The 17790-nt window shown below is 38.8% G+C and overlaps 1 protein-coding gene across 10 annotated transcripts in view; it reads right to left on the bottom strand.

The window, feature by feature from the left end:
• The window catches only part of PPP1R12B (protein phosphatase 1 regulatory subunit 12B), a 222571-nt gene that overhangs the window by 88392 nt on the left and 116389 nt on the right, over nt 1-17790 (bottom strand). For all 10 annotated transcript variants that reach the window (XM_045456461.1, XM_045456463.1, XM_045456459.1 and 7 more), the window contains 5 exons: nt 9116-9206; nt 4588-4791; nt 2298-2487; nt 2098-2210; nt 97-138 (listed from right to left, as the gene is read on the bottom strand). In XM_045456461.1, coding sequence (XP_045312417.1) covers nt 97-138; nt 2098-2210; nt 2298-2487; nt 4588-4791; nt 9116-9206 — 640 coding nt within the window. The remainder of the gene's footprint in view (nt 1-96; nt 139-2097; nt 2211-2297; nt 2488-4587; nt 4792-9115; nt 9207-17790) is intronic.

Here is a 17790-nt window from a genome sequence, read left to right on the forward strand (position 1 = left end):
GCAAATCTGCATAGGGCCTGCTCTTTTCTATTAAAAGTGTATGCACATGAGAAAGGCTGAACCAAAAGGGACAGGCCTCACTGACTTGCCACTTACCAGTGCTGCTTTTACCTCTTCAGAGACGTCAGTTTCATCTTCCTAAAAAGGAAGGAGAAAAACAAGAGGACCATGGTCACAGACATCCTTGAAAGCAACAAGGTCAGCTCCCATCAATTATGCATCTTGGCATTTCAAACATAGGCAATGAGAACTGACTGCCAAGTGACGCTCTGTTACTTCTGCTTTTAACAGCCACCAAAGGCAGACAGCTTAGGAACATTGCCTGTCATTAAAAACATCAAATAAGCCATAGCTGGAAAAGGGGGGTCATTAAGAAAGACAGACTTTATTTCATCTCTGTCAATAGTTATCTGTTTGGTCCTATAAAAATGAGATACTTTTAGGGGTGCCTCGGTGGCTCAGTTGGTTAAGCGTGCGACTCTTGATTTCAGCTCAGGTCTTGATCTCATGGTCATGAGATCGAGCCTTGTGTCGGGCTCTGCGCGGACAGCACACAGTCTGTTTGATTCTCTTTCGCCTTCTCTCTCTCAAAATAAATAAAAAATAAATTTGAAAAGCTTTTTTTTTTTTTAAAAAAAGAGATACTTTTACCTAAAATATAGTTTCTAACAGATGACTATATACCGTCTCATTTCTTGTCTCACTGAATGGTTCATCTAACTTTCAAATGATCATTGGTATTCAGGGACCTCCTGATTATTGGTGACTTGAATTTTTAAAATGCCAATAACAGGGGTGCCTGGGTGGCTCACCTGGTTGATTTGCGCTCAGGTCATGATCTCACACTTCATGAGATCGAACTTTGAGACAGGCTCTGCACTGACAGCATGGAGCCTGCTTGGAATTCTCTCTCTCTTTCTGCCCTCCCCACTACCACCCTGCTTGCACACGTGTGATCTCTCTCTCTCCCTCTCCCAAAACAAATAAACAAACATTTTTAAAAATGCCAATAACAAAGCCGAGTGAGAAGGGTATAGAAGAGGGGCTCCTGGGTGGCTCAATTGGTTAAACATCCAACTCTTGGTTTCGGCTCAGGTCATATCTCACGGTTCCTGGGTTCGAGCCCCACCTCAGGCTCCATGCTGACAGCATGAGGCCTGCTTGGGATTCTTTCTCCCTCTCTCTCTCTGTCCCCCCCTTGTTCACTCTCTCTCTCTCTCTCTTGCTCTCAAAATAAATTTTGTTTATTTATTTACTTTGAGAGACAGAGAGCGAGCAGGAGAGGGGCAGAGAGAGAGGGAGAGAGAGCATCCCAAGCAGGCTCCACACCGTCAGCACAGAGCCCAACATGGGGCTCAAGCTCATGAACCATGAGATCATGACCTGAGCCGACAGCAAGAGTCAGATGCTTAACTGCCTGAGCCACCCAGGTGCTCCTCAAAATTTTTTTAATAACTTCTCTTAAATAAATAAACTTAAAAAAAAGAGAGAAGGGTATAGAACAAGAGGGCGAATTAAAGTACTGAATGTGTGTTTGCAGTTAGTAAGCACTGGTACATTTGTCTTTATTTTAAAGCCAAAGTTAATCTAGTTCATATTGTTTCTTTTCTCCTCCAAAAGAGTAAAATTGAGTTGGATGAACTTGTGTTACAAACAGATTTTAAGCTCCCTGAAATTCTTGTAATGCTCCTAAAGTATTTTGTTAGAGTCTCTGCTCATATGTGATATTAAGATATTGTTGTCTACCTGCATGACTTTTGGGCATTATTAGGGAGAACGGCTGATATTTGACAAGCTTATTCCCTTGTTATATTTGCTTACATGGTTGTTGTTGATTTTCAGTTTTTTTCATTCTTCACCAATTATTTACTGAGTGCCTACTATGTGCCTGGTACTACTGTTCTAGGCAGTGGGCATGCAGCCAAGAATACACCAAACGAGTCCCACACTAGGTGAGTCTTCTCTTTCCTCAGTAATGTGTCTTGATAATCTGCAAGATTTATGGGACCACATGAGGTTCTCTCTTTTTTAAAGTCAACATAAAGGACAACAGCCACGGGTGATGTGATATGTCCCAGCATGGACCAATCCACTCACATCCTTTGTCCAGAAATTGATGCCTGTGCCTCTTCGTCGTTCCTTGGGCCTCCTCCGCTCACGGATGGACAGTCTATTAGAGGACTGATCATCCACATCTGCATCTTCACTCTCTGGCCAGAGATAAAACAAAGTGTGATCTTAGGAATCTGGGGCAGGCACACTAGCAAGGAGCCTGCATATTCTGAAGCTCCACATACCATTTTTGTCCATTTCTTTTGCAACTGCAGTGTTTGTGGTGGTCTCTGAACTCTCAGAGTCAGGGACTGAAGATCTGCTTGTCCGTAGCAGATGGGAACTGGTGTAGAGAGTGGGCCTTGATGCAGAAGGAGACACTGGTGTTGTGGGTTTGTCTGGCTGAGCTGAATACCTCAGGCGACGATAGACAGGCTGGAAATAATCCACAGGGTGAGATGTTAGAGGTCAAGTCCAACCAAATGATAAGGAGAGCAGGCTTCTTAAAGAAGGGCTTGTTTTCTATACCAAGAGGCTTACTAATAGTAGATGCTCAATAAATAGCCACTGAGCTGAACAACAGTTAGTTAGCCAGAAAGGAAACAGCTTCTGGATTCCTATTCTGATAATACCATCATGTTGATAGCAGCCCAGCCAGGAAAATTTTTCCTAAATCGACCAAAGGGCACGAGGTAACACTAATCTTGTTAATAAAAATTCCTTTGATTTTGGAATGAAAAGAAGAAGAATGGTGGCCTTTTCAAGATGGAGCACTGAAAGGCAAGGTTTTAGTAGAAAAATTAGAAGTTCAGGAATATGAAGAAACAATACAGTTACCTGAGAACAGAGACCAAATCTAAGCATTCTACAAATTTTTGAATATTCTACCAAACTGCCATAACAGGCTTACTGAAACTTAAAAAAATTCCCATTTTCCCCTTTGAACTTTTTTTTCCCAACGAAAAAGACAGAGTCTGATAATAAGCCTTAACTTGGTTTATTACAGATGCACAGATAATTATTACTACATGTAGAGATTGTATACTTTTTTTTTTATAAAGACAGAAGCAATAAAATATAGTAAGCTTTGGAATCCGACAGAACTTGGTTCAAATTCTAGCTTCAGCACTTACTAGCTGTGTGGCCTTGAGTAAGTTACTTAACTTCTCTGAGCCTCAGGTTCCTCATATGTAAAAGAGGGATAATATCTTCCTTAGAGAGGGCTGTGAGGATTATATGAGATCATGTACGTTAGGTGCTTAGAACAGTAGCTAGTAATAAGTACTCAATAAACAAATAAACAGTAGCAGATAAAAAAACCAGAAAAAACCCAAAATAACCTTAGTTAGTTGATATAGCTTAGCCATTCAGCAATGGACCAAGGGGATTCCTTTCTCCTCTAACTATGGTAATGGTAAAATTTAACATCCCAATTGAGACACTTCTCAAAGTGAAGATGAATGGTATCGCTAATTACAGAGATAACAGGTGTAATATGAACCATCCGGAGGAGTTACGTTCACCCTAAACATAACCCTATTTGAGAAAGGGAACAGAAGTTAACGTGTCTACCTCAATAGTGACATCTTGTGGCATGGGACTGAGTGGTGCTTTGTAAAATCAGGTTTGTAGGAGTCTAGAGAACAATATAATCATGGCTGAGAGAGCACTCTGGAGCCTGACTGGCTATGTTCAAGTTCTTGTTTAACTGCTTCTCATCTGTGTGAAACACTGGGCAAGTTAGTTAACCTCTTTGTGACTCAATTTCCTCATATTTAAAGTGAGGGCTCAGAGGGCTGTTTGAGGATTAGATGAATTAATACATATGAAGGAGCTGAAATAATGCCCAGGATACAGTAAACACTCAATAAATCCTCACATTTCTATTTGTATTTTTATTATACTGTAACCTCTCTTTTTAGGATAGAAAGACATCATTAGTTTAAGAATTAGTTAGCTAGGGGCGCCTGGGTGGCGCAGTCGGTTAAGCATCCGACTTCAGCCAGGTCACGATCTCGCGGTCCGTGAGTTCGAGCCCCGCGTCAGGCTCTGGGCTGATGGCTCAGAGCCTGGAGCCTGTTTCCGATTCTGTGTCTTCCTCTCTCTCTGTCCCTCCCCCGTTCATGCTCTGTCTCTCTCTGTCCCAAAAATAAATAAACGTTGAAAAAAAAATTAAAAAAAAAAAAAAAAAAGAATTAGTTAGCTAAACTTACTGAGGTAATCATTTCACTATAAATATCAAACCATCATGTTGTGCACCTAAAACCAATAAAATGTTATGTGTCAGCATTTCAATGAAACCAGATAAAAAATAAGCATTAGTTAACTCCAAGAGGAAACAAGTGATCACTTAAGGACTGATAGCTTGAGTTCTTTCAGTCACACGGGTTTGCCAACTAGAGACAGACATTATCAGTGTTTTCTAGGAGTTGTCCACGATAAAGCAGCACAGCGCTTGACTGATCAGTGAGGAAGGGATTCCCCACGTTAATGTCCCTGCTTTTAGCACAGTACATGCCCGCAAAAGTGACTTACCTCCTCATCCAGACTCCCGCCCCAGGGTTGACGGCTCTCGCCAGCTTCCTTTGCCGGGACTGCTGAGGGCTCATGCTTCTCTGTGCTTCCCTCAAGCCCTTCAGTGCCCGCAGGCTTCTGGCTAGGCTGCTCCTGAGCTTGCCGTTCTGCCCTCGACCGGCTGAATGTCCTTTCTGCTTCTTGAAGGTCCGTTAGCGTCACGCCCTGGGAAAACGGCACAAGGTCAGGAAGTTTCACTCTAACCAAGGAATAACTCTTAATAAATGAGCAGGGAAACCGCCTTAAAGATCTGGTAGTACCAAAGTCCAGTATCAAAGCTCCCCAAATGCATGAGGCCATTTCAAGCAAGATATGCTTAAAAATGAACACCTCAGTGTGCAAAGAGCCCAGCCTGAGGCTAGGTACCTTTCAAATGCAATACTTAGCTTTCCACTTTGAGTTCCAGGAAACAGGGCAACATTGATGCCCGCCTGTTGTAGATGTACTTCTCTCATACATGTACTTCTCTCATACAGTATACATGTTGCATACTCTAGTTTGCAACATCTTTGTTTGAAAGCTCCATACCCTCCCAAGAGAAAATAGTTATCAAGAGAGATTCTCTGAAGAGCAGATACTAGAAAAACTTAATTTTACTTATGGGAAGAAAAACCAGCTCCAAAAAGGTGAAAGTTCAGAGCCAGGCTAGAACAACAACAAAAGCCAGCCAACCAAAAACATGACACGACCTAAACTAGCTTTACTCTAAGATGATTTTCTAAGTAACTCTAGGAACGTCACACAGAAACTTTCCAATAATTGATATTTCCCTCAGGCTCTCAGGAGCAGCCATACGGAAGAAAAGCAATTAGGAGGCATCTGTAGAAAAAGGGAGAAAGAAAGTAAGGACCAGAGTGAACGGATTCTAACTCAAGCAGTTATATGCTCAAGTCCTCAGGAGATGGGAGTTCTAAAGCTGGAAGGTAGTTGAGCAGGTACTATATCCACAACTTGTTTGTTTGTTTTTAAACTAATCATGAATTTAGTCACTCACTCTCTTAATAAATTACTAAGTGTCTTTAAGCACTGGAACTACAAAGACAAAATGGTTCCTGTACTCAAGAACCTTTAAATCTAGTGGAAAAGCCATAAGAAAGCAGTTGGGTATAATGGAATGTGAGGTTTAAGACAGAATATATGATCCACCAAATTCCGTTTCTGAGAATTTACTCAAGAGAACTGAAAGCAGGGTCTCAGAGAGATCATTTGTTTGCCCACATTCATAGCGGTATTATTCACAACATACAAACGGTGGAAGCAACTGAAGTGTCCACCGGCAGACGGGTGAATAAACAAAATGTGGTATATACAGAGGAATATCATTCATCCTTAAAAAAGAATGAAATACGGATACATATGCCACAACTTGAATGAACTAGAAGACATTATGCTAAGTGAAATAAGCCAGCCACCAGAGGACAAACACTGGATGATGCCACTTGTATGAAGTACTTAGATTAGTAAATTCATAGACATAAGAAGTAGGATGGTGGCTGCCAGAAGCTGGGGGGAGAGATGGAATTATTGTTGAATGGGTGTGGAGTTTCGGTTTGGGAAGATAAGAAATGTACTGGAGACAGACGGTGGTAACAGTTGCAAAATAATGTGAATTACTTAATGCCACTGAACCACACACTTGAAAAATGGTTAAAGTGGTGAATTGTATGTTATGTATATTTTACCACAAGAAACTAAACCGAAACAAAAAAATTATAGTCAGTCTTGGTCCTCATGGAGGTTATATTCCAAGAGAGGAAAACAGAGAAATAATAATCAAGCAAAAATAAAACAACAGCTGTCATAATTACTATAAAGGAAGGATACTTAGCCTATTTGGGGAAGGTCAGGGAAGACAAGGGTACCTTTGTGGCTATTTATAAAGTCCCCTTTTCAGTCCTCAGCTTTCTTACTTGACCTCTGTAGTATTTAAAACTGTTACCTTCACCTTTTACCTGGAAACTGACTTTCTCTTTCTCTCTCTCTTTCTTTCTTTCTTTCTTTCTTTTTTTTTTTTTTTTGAGAGAGTGCTAGCAGGGGACGGGCAGAGAGAAAGGGAGACAAAGAATCCAAAACAAGCTCCGCGCTGTCAGCACAAAGCCCGACATGGGCTCGAAGCTACCAACGGCAAGATCATGACCTGAGCTGAAGTCGGATGCTCAACCGACTGAGCCACCCAGGGGCCCCTGGAAACTGACTTTTCATTTACTTCTATACCGTTACTACTTCCTGGTTTACTTTCATCTCTCTGGCTGCTCCTTTTAATTGTGCTTCATCAGTTCATCGTCCTCTGCCTCCTTAATGCCAATTCACAGCTTTCTCTCCCTTCTCCTCACCACTGCATACTGTGTTCAAGGTCTTGATACTCCCAGCTTGGACTACTGTAATAGTTTCCTAACCGGTCTTCTAGTTTCCTGGCTTCACAAACATACTTTTGCCTACCATTCCCATCAGTTCTCTGCATGGTGGACTTCCACAAAATATAACACAGATTATATCGGACTCTTCCCTACTTCAATGGCTCCCTTAGGAATTTTTTTTCTTTTAAAAACATCTTTATTGAAACAAACTCACATATCATAAAACCCACCGTTTAAAAGTACAGGCATACCTCAGAGATATTGAGGGTTTGATTCCAGACCACTGTGATAAAGGGAGTATCACAATACAGCCAGTCAAACAAATTTTCTGGTTTCTCGGTGCATATAAAAGTTATGTTTACACTACGTTGTGGTCTATTAGTTGTGCAACAGCATTATGTTCAAAAAACGATGTATATACCTTAATTAAAAAATACTTTACTGCTAAAAAAATGCTAACAATCATCTGAGCTTTTCAGTGAGTCATAATCTTTTTGCTGATGGAGGGTCATGCCTTTATGTTAATGGCTGCTGACTGATCAGGGTGGCTGTGGCAATTTCTTACAATACGACAACAATGAAGGAAATGTGCTGCGTGGGTTGACTCTTGCTTTCATGAACAATTTTTCTGTAGCATGCGATACTGTTTGATAGCATCTTACTCACAGTAGAACTGCTTTCGAAATTGGACTCAATCCTCTCAAACCCTGCCACTGCTTTATCAACTAAACTTAGATAGTATCCTAAATCCTTTGTTGTCATTTCAATAATCTTCACGGCATCTTCACCAGGAGTAGATTCCATCTCAAGAAACAACTTTTTTCGCTCACCCATAAGAAGCAACTCCTCATCTGTTCAAGTTTTATCATGAGATCACAGCCTTTCATCCTGTCTTCAGGCTCCACAGCTAACTCTAGTTCTCTTGCTATTTCCACATCTGCAGTTATGCATCCCACTGAACTCTGAACTTTCAATTTGTGTGTGTGTGTACACATATACACACACACACACACACACACACACACACACATATATAGACAGTACCTGCAAAGTGCAATAAAATGAGGTCTGCTTGTATAAAAGGCAGTGATTTTTAGCATATTCACAGACTTGTACAACCATCATCACCATCTCATTTCGGAACATTTTACCACCCCAGAAAGAAACTCCACGTTCATCAGCAGCCCCTCCCCATCCCTCCTTCTCTCCCACCCCTCGCAACCACTAATCTATTTTCTCTTTCTCTGGCTTTGCCTATTCTGGGTATTTTCATATAAATGGAATCATGTCTGGTTTCTTTCACTTAACATAAGGTTTTCTTAAGGTTCACGCACATTGTAGCATTAACATGTATGAGTACTTCATTTCTTTCTATTGCCAAATAATATTCTACTGTATTAATATATAACATTTCGTTTACCCGTTTCTCTGTTAACGGAAATGTGTATTCTTTTTTTCTCCAGTTATGTTAACTGCTTAATTTATCTGGTCTGCTCAAAGGTTCGGCTTGTGCCCACTACCACTATGCCTGCTAAGGAGAGCTGAGGCACAACCAGCCACACAATGCTAAACCTTGCTGCAGCTGGGAGCCCAGGACTCAACTCTACAGCAAGCCTGCAAGCTCCACACATGGAGTTTGGTATGCATAGCCAGTTAACTCTACCCAGAGTTCAGAGATGACCCTAAATTTGGGGTTTGGGCTACTGTGACTAATGCTGTTATAAACATCTATGTACAAGTTCTTGTGTGGACATATGTTTTCATTTTCCTTGAGTAGATACCTAAGAGTAGAATTGCTACATCGTATGGTATCTGTATATATAACATTTTGAGGAAGTGCCAAACTGTTCTCCTTTAGGGATCTTAAGATGTGGGTGGCCCCTTAAGCACAAATGGAATAATGAGTCTTGTGAAGGAAAGGAGATAAACCTGCTCTGAACCTGGGGATATAAAAGTGAGAGTGGGTAGGTGTAGCTATAACTTCATCTGATACCATGTAGTGTAAGATTTAAGACAGGTGAAAACTTTTACTACAGTGGCTGGAATAAGGCTCTCATCTTACTGTTTTTTCATCATAGCTCCAACAGAAAGGAAGATAGACAAAATGACATAAAAAAGAAGGTCACACTCACTTGAGTAGACCTTCGAGTCTGCCGAGCTTGTCTGGAGCGTGCTTTCCGTAAAGATTCTGCTTCCTCATCCCGTACAGGAGTCAGATATGACCTGCAAAGAAAAAAAGTAATACCAGAAGTAAGATCTTTGCTACCTGTACTTGAGGAATGACAAGGGACTTCCACATACTGACGTGATTTCTACACTCTAGGAATGAATTTGGGCAGAATCAAAATGATAGAAACGCTATCAGTGAAAATGGCATAATCCAACACATTACTTTTAAATGTATTACTTTTCATGCAGAATCATGTCATCTGTGAAATGAGAATTTCATTTCTCCTTTCCCTACCCTTACAATTTTTATTTCTTTTCTTGATTTAATGCTCTGGCCAGAACCTCCAGGACATGTTGAAAAGGAGTAATGATAGTAAGTTTCCATGCTTTGTTCCTGCCTTCAGAGAGAAAAAGCATTCAGCATTTTATTACTGTGATGTCTAAGATTTCTGTAGACACTGCTTCTCAATTAATTAATTGAGAAGTTAATCAATTATTTTTTAATCATTAGTGTGTGTCAAACTTATCACATGTGTTTCTTCCCCATATGTTGAGATTATCATCATTTTCCTTCTTTTTTTGTTACTAAGGTGAATCACATTGAATAATTTTTGAATGATAAAATAACCTTGAATTCTTAGGATAAGCTCAACTTGGCCATGCTGCATCATATTTTTTTAAAGAAATATTTATTTTATTTTATTATTTTTTTAAAGTAAGCTCTATGTCCAATTTGGGACTTGAACTCACAGCCTTGAGATTAAGAATCACATGTTCTACTGAACGAGTCAGCCATGTACCCCTATATAGATTGACTTTTATATAAAGTCTGTATTATTTAATTTAGGATTTCTCCATCCCTGTTTATTAGAGAAATTGGTCTATAATTTTCCCTTCTTATAACAACTGGGCAAGTATGGAAATTAAGGTTATAAAAGTTAAGAAGTGTTTTCTCCTTGTCGATTTTCTAGAAGAATTTATGTAAGATTAGGGTTGTTTCCTCCTGGAATAATTAGTAAAGTGCACAATGAAGACGTCTGGATTTTAAGTATTCTTTTAAAAATTTTTTTTTAACATTTATTTATTTTTGAGAGACAGAGCATGAGCGGGGGAGGGGAAGACAGAGAGGGAGACACAATCCCAAGCAGGCTCCAGGCTCCAAGCTGTCAGCAGAGCCTGATGTGGGGCTCGAACTCACCAACTGTGAGATCATGACCCTAGCTGAAGTCAGATGCTCAACCGACTGAGCCACCCAGGCGCCCCTTAAGTGTTCCTTATGGGAGGGTTTTAAATGAGGGGTTCAATTTCTTTGGTTGATTTAGGCCTAGTCAGATGTTCTGTTTTGGTAGTATTTGTTTTTCAAAGAACTTTATATTTTTACATTTAGTGGCACAAAATTGTTCATAAAATTCTTATAGTATATTTAAAACATTTTTTTTTAACGTTTATTTTTGAAGCAGAGAGAGACAGAGAGTGAGTGGGGGAGGAGCATAAGACAGGGAGACAGAAACTGAAGCAGGCTCCAGGCTCTGAGCTGTCAGCACAGAGCCTGACATGGGGTTCGAACCCACGAACCATGAGATCATGACCTGAGCTGAAGTTGGACACTTAACCAACTGAGCCACCCAGGTGCCCCAATTCTTATAGTATATTTTAATTGTCATTTTAGTATCTGTAGCAATGATTCTCAAATTCTTTGGTCTCAGGACCCTTTTACATTTTTAAAAATTACTGAGGACCCCTGAAGAACTTTTGTTTATGTGTATCTTTTAATATTTACCTTAGCAGAAATTTAAAAAATATGCACTTATGTATTTAAAAATAATCAGCCCTATTACAAAAAGTTACATCAATAACTTATCTTTTATGAAAAATAACTGTATTTTCTAAAACAAAAAAATTTAGCAAAAGTCTTTATTTCATTTTTATAAATTTTCTTTACTGCTGGCTTAATAGGAGATAGCTGGATTTTCATACATGCTTCATTCAATATGTTGCAATATGGTGTTTCAGTTAAAATATATAAAGAATATACAGTCTTGCACAGGTTTGTAGTTGGAAAAGGAAGGAGTATTATAATAGCTGGTAATTATGGACATTTTTCCTTGATACTATACCAAAACTGAAGTAGTAGTTTCTTAAAGATTAGCAACAATGTGGAATCTGAAACCATGTTAATTTATTGGTCTATTGGTCTATCTTGCACTTCGAATGGACCTTCTTACCCATGCATGACTTCGGGTTATTGTACACTGGTCCTTTGGAAAACATTGGTGCAGATCTTCCAAATGGTGACACATTTCATTACAGAATAATAATTTTATAAGTCACATTTGGTAACGTAGGGGGTAAGTTCCTTGACGTTGGCCTTGGCAATGATTTTTTTCGGATTTGATACCAAAAGCAAAGGCAACAAAAGCAAAAATAAATAAGTAGGACTCTATCAAACTAAAAAGCTTCTGCACAGCAAAGCAAACCATCAACAAAATGAAACGGCAACTTACAGAATGGAAGAAACTATTGGCAAATCATATATCTGAAAAGGGATTACTATCCAAAATAAAGAACTCATACAAATCAAGAGGGGGAGAAAAATCTGATCTCACTTACATGTGAAATATTAAAAAAAAAAAAACACAACCTCATAGATATGGAGAACTGATTTGTAGTTAACAGAGGCAGGGAGTAGAAGGTGGGCAAAGTAGGTGAACATGATCAAAAGGTACAAACTTTCATTTATAAGATTAGTAAGTCCTGGGTATATACGGTATGGTGACTATAATTTACAATGCCGTATTATGTATTTGAAAATTGTTAAGAGAGTAATTTTAAAAGTTCTTATCATGAGGAAAAAATTGTAATTATGCGTGATGATGGATGTTAACTAAACTTACTTGTAATCATTTTATATTTATTAAATTACTAAGTTGTACACCTAAAACTAATACAATATTATATGTCAATTATATCTCAATAAAAATAATGGAAAAATAAAACATAAAAAATCATTCTTTAATATCACCTTTGATATTTTATTAAAATTTTTTTTAAATTATTTTATTTTATTTTTTTAGAGGGGAGGGTAGAGGGGGAGAGAGAGAAAATCTTAAGCAGGCTCCATGCTCAGGAGGAGCCCGACACAGGGCTCGATCCCATGACCCTGAGATTATGACCTGAGCCAAAATCAAGACCTGGAAGCTCAACTGACTGAGCCACCCAGGTGCCCCCACCTTTGAACTTAAGACAGTCTTTAAATATTGGGAAGCAGCAGTCAATAATAATATTCATAATGGGCAGACACAAGTTACCAAAATTCTAATTTCTGCTTGAAATTTAAAGTTTTATAGTTGGCAACAAATACTTTGTGACAGTCTCACTTTGTTCATTTTCAAGAAAATGTCTGCTGAATACCCAAGTCTGGAAAACCATAGCCTTCCCAGTCATTCTTTCAAGTAAAAATGGTATTCCAGGATAAAAGTAGTCAGTTCTTCTTTTTTCTTCCTCTGGACTCCAATTATATCTACGTTAGATCTTACTGGCCATGATCTATTCATTTATTTTGCTTTTTCTGTATTTCCCATCCTTTTCTCTCTCTGGGTTTCATTCTGGATATGTATTTCTTTTTTAAAGTTTCATTTATTTAAATTGTTTCTAGACACAATGTAGGGCTTGAACTCACAACCCTGAGAACAAGAGTAGCACACTCTTTCAACGGAGCCAGCCAAGTGCCCCCATTCTGGATATTTTCTACTGTCTATCTAATTAGTTCACTAATTATCTCTTCAGCTGGTCTACTATAAACTCACCAGTTGAATTTCTAATTCCAATTATTAAATTTTCAGTTCTAGAATTTCTACTTGATTCTTTTTAAAACAGATTACAGTTCTTTGTTGAAATTTCCCATCTTCTATTTTCTTAACGATATTAACCATAAAGTCCATGTCTGATAACATCAATATCTGGATCTTTTGTTATTGTTTATTTTTCTTAGTCTTTTGGTAAATTTGGTATGTCTGCTAATTTCTGAATTAATGCCAAATATTTTTTAAAATATTTGAATACATGTCTTTATAAGGAAAATTATAAGTGCGGGAAGTTGCCTTCTGGACCATTTTCACATTATCTGAGAGATGCAGTTTAAACAATAAAAAATATAGTATTTATCACATTTATTATTTTTATTTGAGAGAGAGAGAAAGAGGAGCACATGAGTGGGGGAGAGGGAGAGGGTGAGGGAGGAGGAGAGAGGGGGGAGAGGGAGAGAGAGAGAGAGAAAGAGAGAGAGAGAGAGAGAGAGAGACAGAGAGAGAGAGGGAGAGAGAGAATCTCAAGCAGGCTCCACTCTGAGCATGGAGGAGACTCAATCCCACAACCTGGGGATCATGACCTAAGCAGAAATCAAGAGTCAGACCCTCAACTGACTGAGCCACCCAGTATTTATCACATTTAACACTGAACCCATCACTCCTCAGAAACTGAGAGTCCAGCAAGGTTGAGTATAACAGCCAAACACCTTTAATGAAAAATGTAGTGATAACTTGCAGCTCTGAAAGATGTCATTCTCCAGAGAGGATATTCTTTTCCTCTGGCAGTTAGGTTAAGGAAGTGATTCTCAAACTTTCATCTACATCAGAATTATTTAGGGGGTTTGTGAAATACAAATTGCTAGGCTCTACCCCTAAAAGTCCTGTTTCAGTAGGTCTGGAGTAGGGGCCGAGAATTTGCATTTCTAGTTAGATTTCCGTGATGCTTCTGACATCACACTTTGAGAACTACAGGGCCAAGACAAATGACCTTAATCTACTTTGAGATTGAGATGACTGGAAGATAGCCTTCAGTCTTTGCAAGGGCTGGTCTATTTCTGGTAAGCCTTTACTTCTAGAATGTAGCCCATCAGTGGTCCCAGATGAAGGTATGGGGCCCCTCTTCCTGAACTCTAGTTCCCTCAGCTCCATGAGACTACTGAAAATCCTGCCCAGTTTCTTAGCCTTATTGCTACGGTTTTACTACTCAGCAAATGCCTCAAGGGGAAAAGCACAGACAAATGCTGGATTCAACTCTTTTTGATTTCCTTCTCTCCGGGATCTTGACCCCTCAAGTCCTCAATTCCTTAATCCAATATCTTCAAAGATACTTGTTAATATTTGTCCAGTTTTTTTAGTTATTCTCAATGAGAGGAGTTTGTATACTAGATATGCCATGGCCTGAAGCAGAAGTCCCCAACCAAGCTATTCATTCATTCATTCATTCATTCATTCATTCATTTATTCATTCATTCATGTAGACTCCATGCCCAATGTGGGGCTTGAACTCAGCACTCTGAGATCACATGTTCTACTGACTGAGCCAGCCAGGAGTCCCCAAGCTTCCCTCAACATAGATTAGTAAACGGGAATTCTGATACATTTGTCAATCCACTGTAAATTTGGTATATTTGAGTCCTTCCTTAATATGCTCCTCTCCTCTGGGTGAAATGAAAAAAATTAAGTCTCCAAGTTTACAAAGCTGTGGACCAGACCCTGGAACTGATGACCACACTAAGGACTAACTCTCTATGAAATTCTGCCTCAGTTACCAACCAGCCTACTCACATGTCATTTCTACCTGCAAAATATATAGACCATCACTATTATACTTAATTTTTGACTGTTATCCTTTCTGTGCATAGTAGATAGGAGCCACAGTGAAAGAAAAAAGCTTCAAACTGGCTTATCCCACTGCCTGCTCTAGGGTTTAATAGAATGAGAGAAACAGTGTCAGTAAAAGCAGGTCTGGTAGGTAAGATCAATAACATTTTACCTGAGTTGAAGTCTTGAATATTTGAAGTCATATATGTTTTTCATGGAAACATTAGAAAACAGACAAAAATGTAAAAACAAAAATAAATGAGAATTCCACCACATGAAAATAACCCATTTTCATTCTATAACATATATGTCTGGATTGTTATCTATGTATGTATCTATGTATTTAGGTTTTGTTAGTGAGTATCACATATACTATTTCGTTACCTGTGTCAGTATGAAATGTTTATGATTTAAGTTGAAAAAAAAATCTAAAGACAAAACCCAGAAAACTCCAGTACTTGAATCTATAAATATTTTTGAGGAAGGAAGAAACATTTTCATTCATTTTTCTTTACCTAGATGTGTATTCCAAGGTTCACAAAGTGATGCACCTGACCACAGCTGCCTTGAGGACGCACTAGGGTTTTGGTAGAGCCCAAGTCCTTGTACTTTCTAAAGTCTAGACCATGTGGTGAGCAAACTCTGGTCATGAGCCAAATCTGGCCTGCCATATTTTTGTAAAGTTTTACCTAACTGCGGCAACAGAGTTTAATATTTGCAAAGAACACAAAATAGCCTGCAAAGCCTAAAATATTCACTATCTGGCCTTTACAGAAAAAATTTGGCAACTCCTACACTAGGCCAGACCCACACTCAACACACCTTGCTCTCTCTGAGAAGCAAGCATTTGAGCCATCCATGAAATCTGAGTGCTATACGATTGCTATGAATCCTTATTGCTATAAAAAGAAGATAGGTCTGTGTTCACAATACAGTATAATAGAAAGTATAACAGAATCCATGGCTTTAACATATACCTCTGGCCCTCTTACATCTAGATAAAACTAGGCTAATGTCCCCAGTTCAGTGGCATAGAAAGGAATTCCAATGCCAAAATCCTTTGATTACTGTATCTGTCTACTATGTTTCCTTGAGGGCAGGAAGCATTTTTCTTTGTATTCACTATGACTTTGAGGTTGCATAATCAAATTCAAATTTGATTTGAATTCAAATAATTACAGAAATTAGCATGACTACCCCAAAATAATTTGTCCTCTGCATCTAAAATCCATAGGGTCCCTTTGTATACCACAGATGGACTAATTTTGTTCCAAGAAGCTGTGTAAACAAGATGCCTAGCAAATCACCAGTGAACATGAAGAAAGTCACAATAAATAGAAGACCTAAAATATCTTCTGACAAGGACAGTGTAGTGATAAAGTACCCTGACATGGGACTCAAATTGCTTACTAGATAATCTTGGATAAACTATTTAAGTACTCCAAACCCAAGTTTCTTATACAACAAGGATATTAATAGCTGTAACAGATATTAGCAGGTATAGACAGGGTTGTTGGGAAGATTAAATAAAAAGCATATGAAGTACTTAGAACACTCGCTGGCACAGAGTAGGTACTTAGTACAGCTTAGCCACTGCTGCTACCTGAGCACCACCACTCCTCCCATTACATTATTCTCAGTACTTCATTAAAAGCTCAGCAGTGGTATTTTGGAAAAGAAAGGCTGGGTGTACTGTAATATCGATCCCATCTAATCTAATAAAGGAGTTCCCCTTAATTATTTTTACCAGAAATGGATAATTCATTTGGAAGAGGTCTTAATTCCCTTGACAATATTCTCCATGAAGGCTCAAAGAGCTATCTAAGTAAAATAAAACTACTTTAAGTAGAAGAATGAAAGAGAAATTGCCAGGATCTCCAAGGCAAGAACAAAAGCTGGTTTCCCTAGAATGATGAAATAAAATTTTTGTCTGGAATTACCAACAGGAAATATATTTTTGAAATAGCTTTAAGGAGTCCTATATCTAAAATCTGCACTGAACAGAGAGGGTGCTTAAAAGGTTAGCTTCAAACAGGGAAGGACCACGTTGAGTATGTGTCTTTTATAGCACTTGTGAGGCCGTGGTCATTAATTACAGAATAATTAATGGTCTTTTAAGACAGCTTTTAATTCCTTGGACTACATTCTATGTATAAGGATACATAGATAAAGGTATTCCAGAAAGGTCAAAAAGAACTGCTTCAACATCTATCTGGGAGTACACATAGCTAGCTAGCTATAGGAAAAGGTGACAATTTAGAGGAATAACAGAATCATAAACCTGTGGCTAGAGGTTTTATGACGTCAAGAAGTCATCTGATTTAGGGGAGCCTGGGTGGCTCAATCAATTAAGCATCTGACTTCAGCTCCAGTCATGATGTCACAGTTTGTGGGTTTGAGCCCCACATTGGTCTCCTCACTGACACTGTGGAGCCTGCTTGGGATTCTCATTCCCTCTCACTCTGCCCCTCCCCTACTCACGCTTTCTCTCTCTCAAAAATAAATAAACAAACTTAAAAAAAGTCACCTGATTTAATTCTACGACTTCACCTAGAGATGTCAGATTCCTGTTTTGTCAGATGAGTTGATCAAAGCCTAAGGAAACATTAACATACTTACCTAAGGTCACAATGCTATTCAGCTGCAGACCTAAAGGGGCTATAACCATGGTCTCCTGCTTCCAGTACAACGTTTCTTATCTTACAGCCCTGCAATTCCACCCAGACCATGCTATCCTAATTATGAGGATTTATGGATAAGACATTTCTTTTTCCAAATCTAGCAATATGAGGAATTAGTGAATAAAGATGTCTGCCTTGCATTAGACTTCTCCTACCTTCCCCTGGTGTCTCCCAACAGTATACCATAATCAACACTCTATCTTGGCAAAGAATGGTTTTTATATTTTCAGAGGTTGCTACCAACATGTGTCATAAAAAAACTGTAAGTGACAGGTGATATGAGGGGCTAAATTCTCCTTCAGAGGATGTAGTTGACTCTACACTTGCCAG

Source organism: Leopardus geoffroyi, chromosome C3 (assembly GCF_018350155.1).
Source record: "Leopardus geoffroyi isolate Oge1 chromosome C3, O.geoffroyi_Oge1_pat1.0, whole genome shotgun sequence".
Lineage (NCBI taxonomy): Eukaryota > Metazoa > Chordata > Mammalia > Carnivora > Felidae > Leopardus > Leopardus geoffroyi.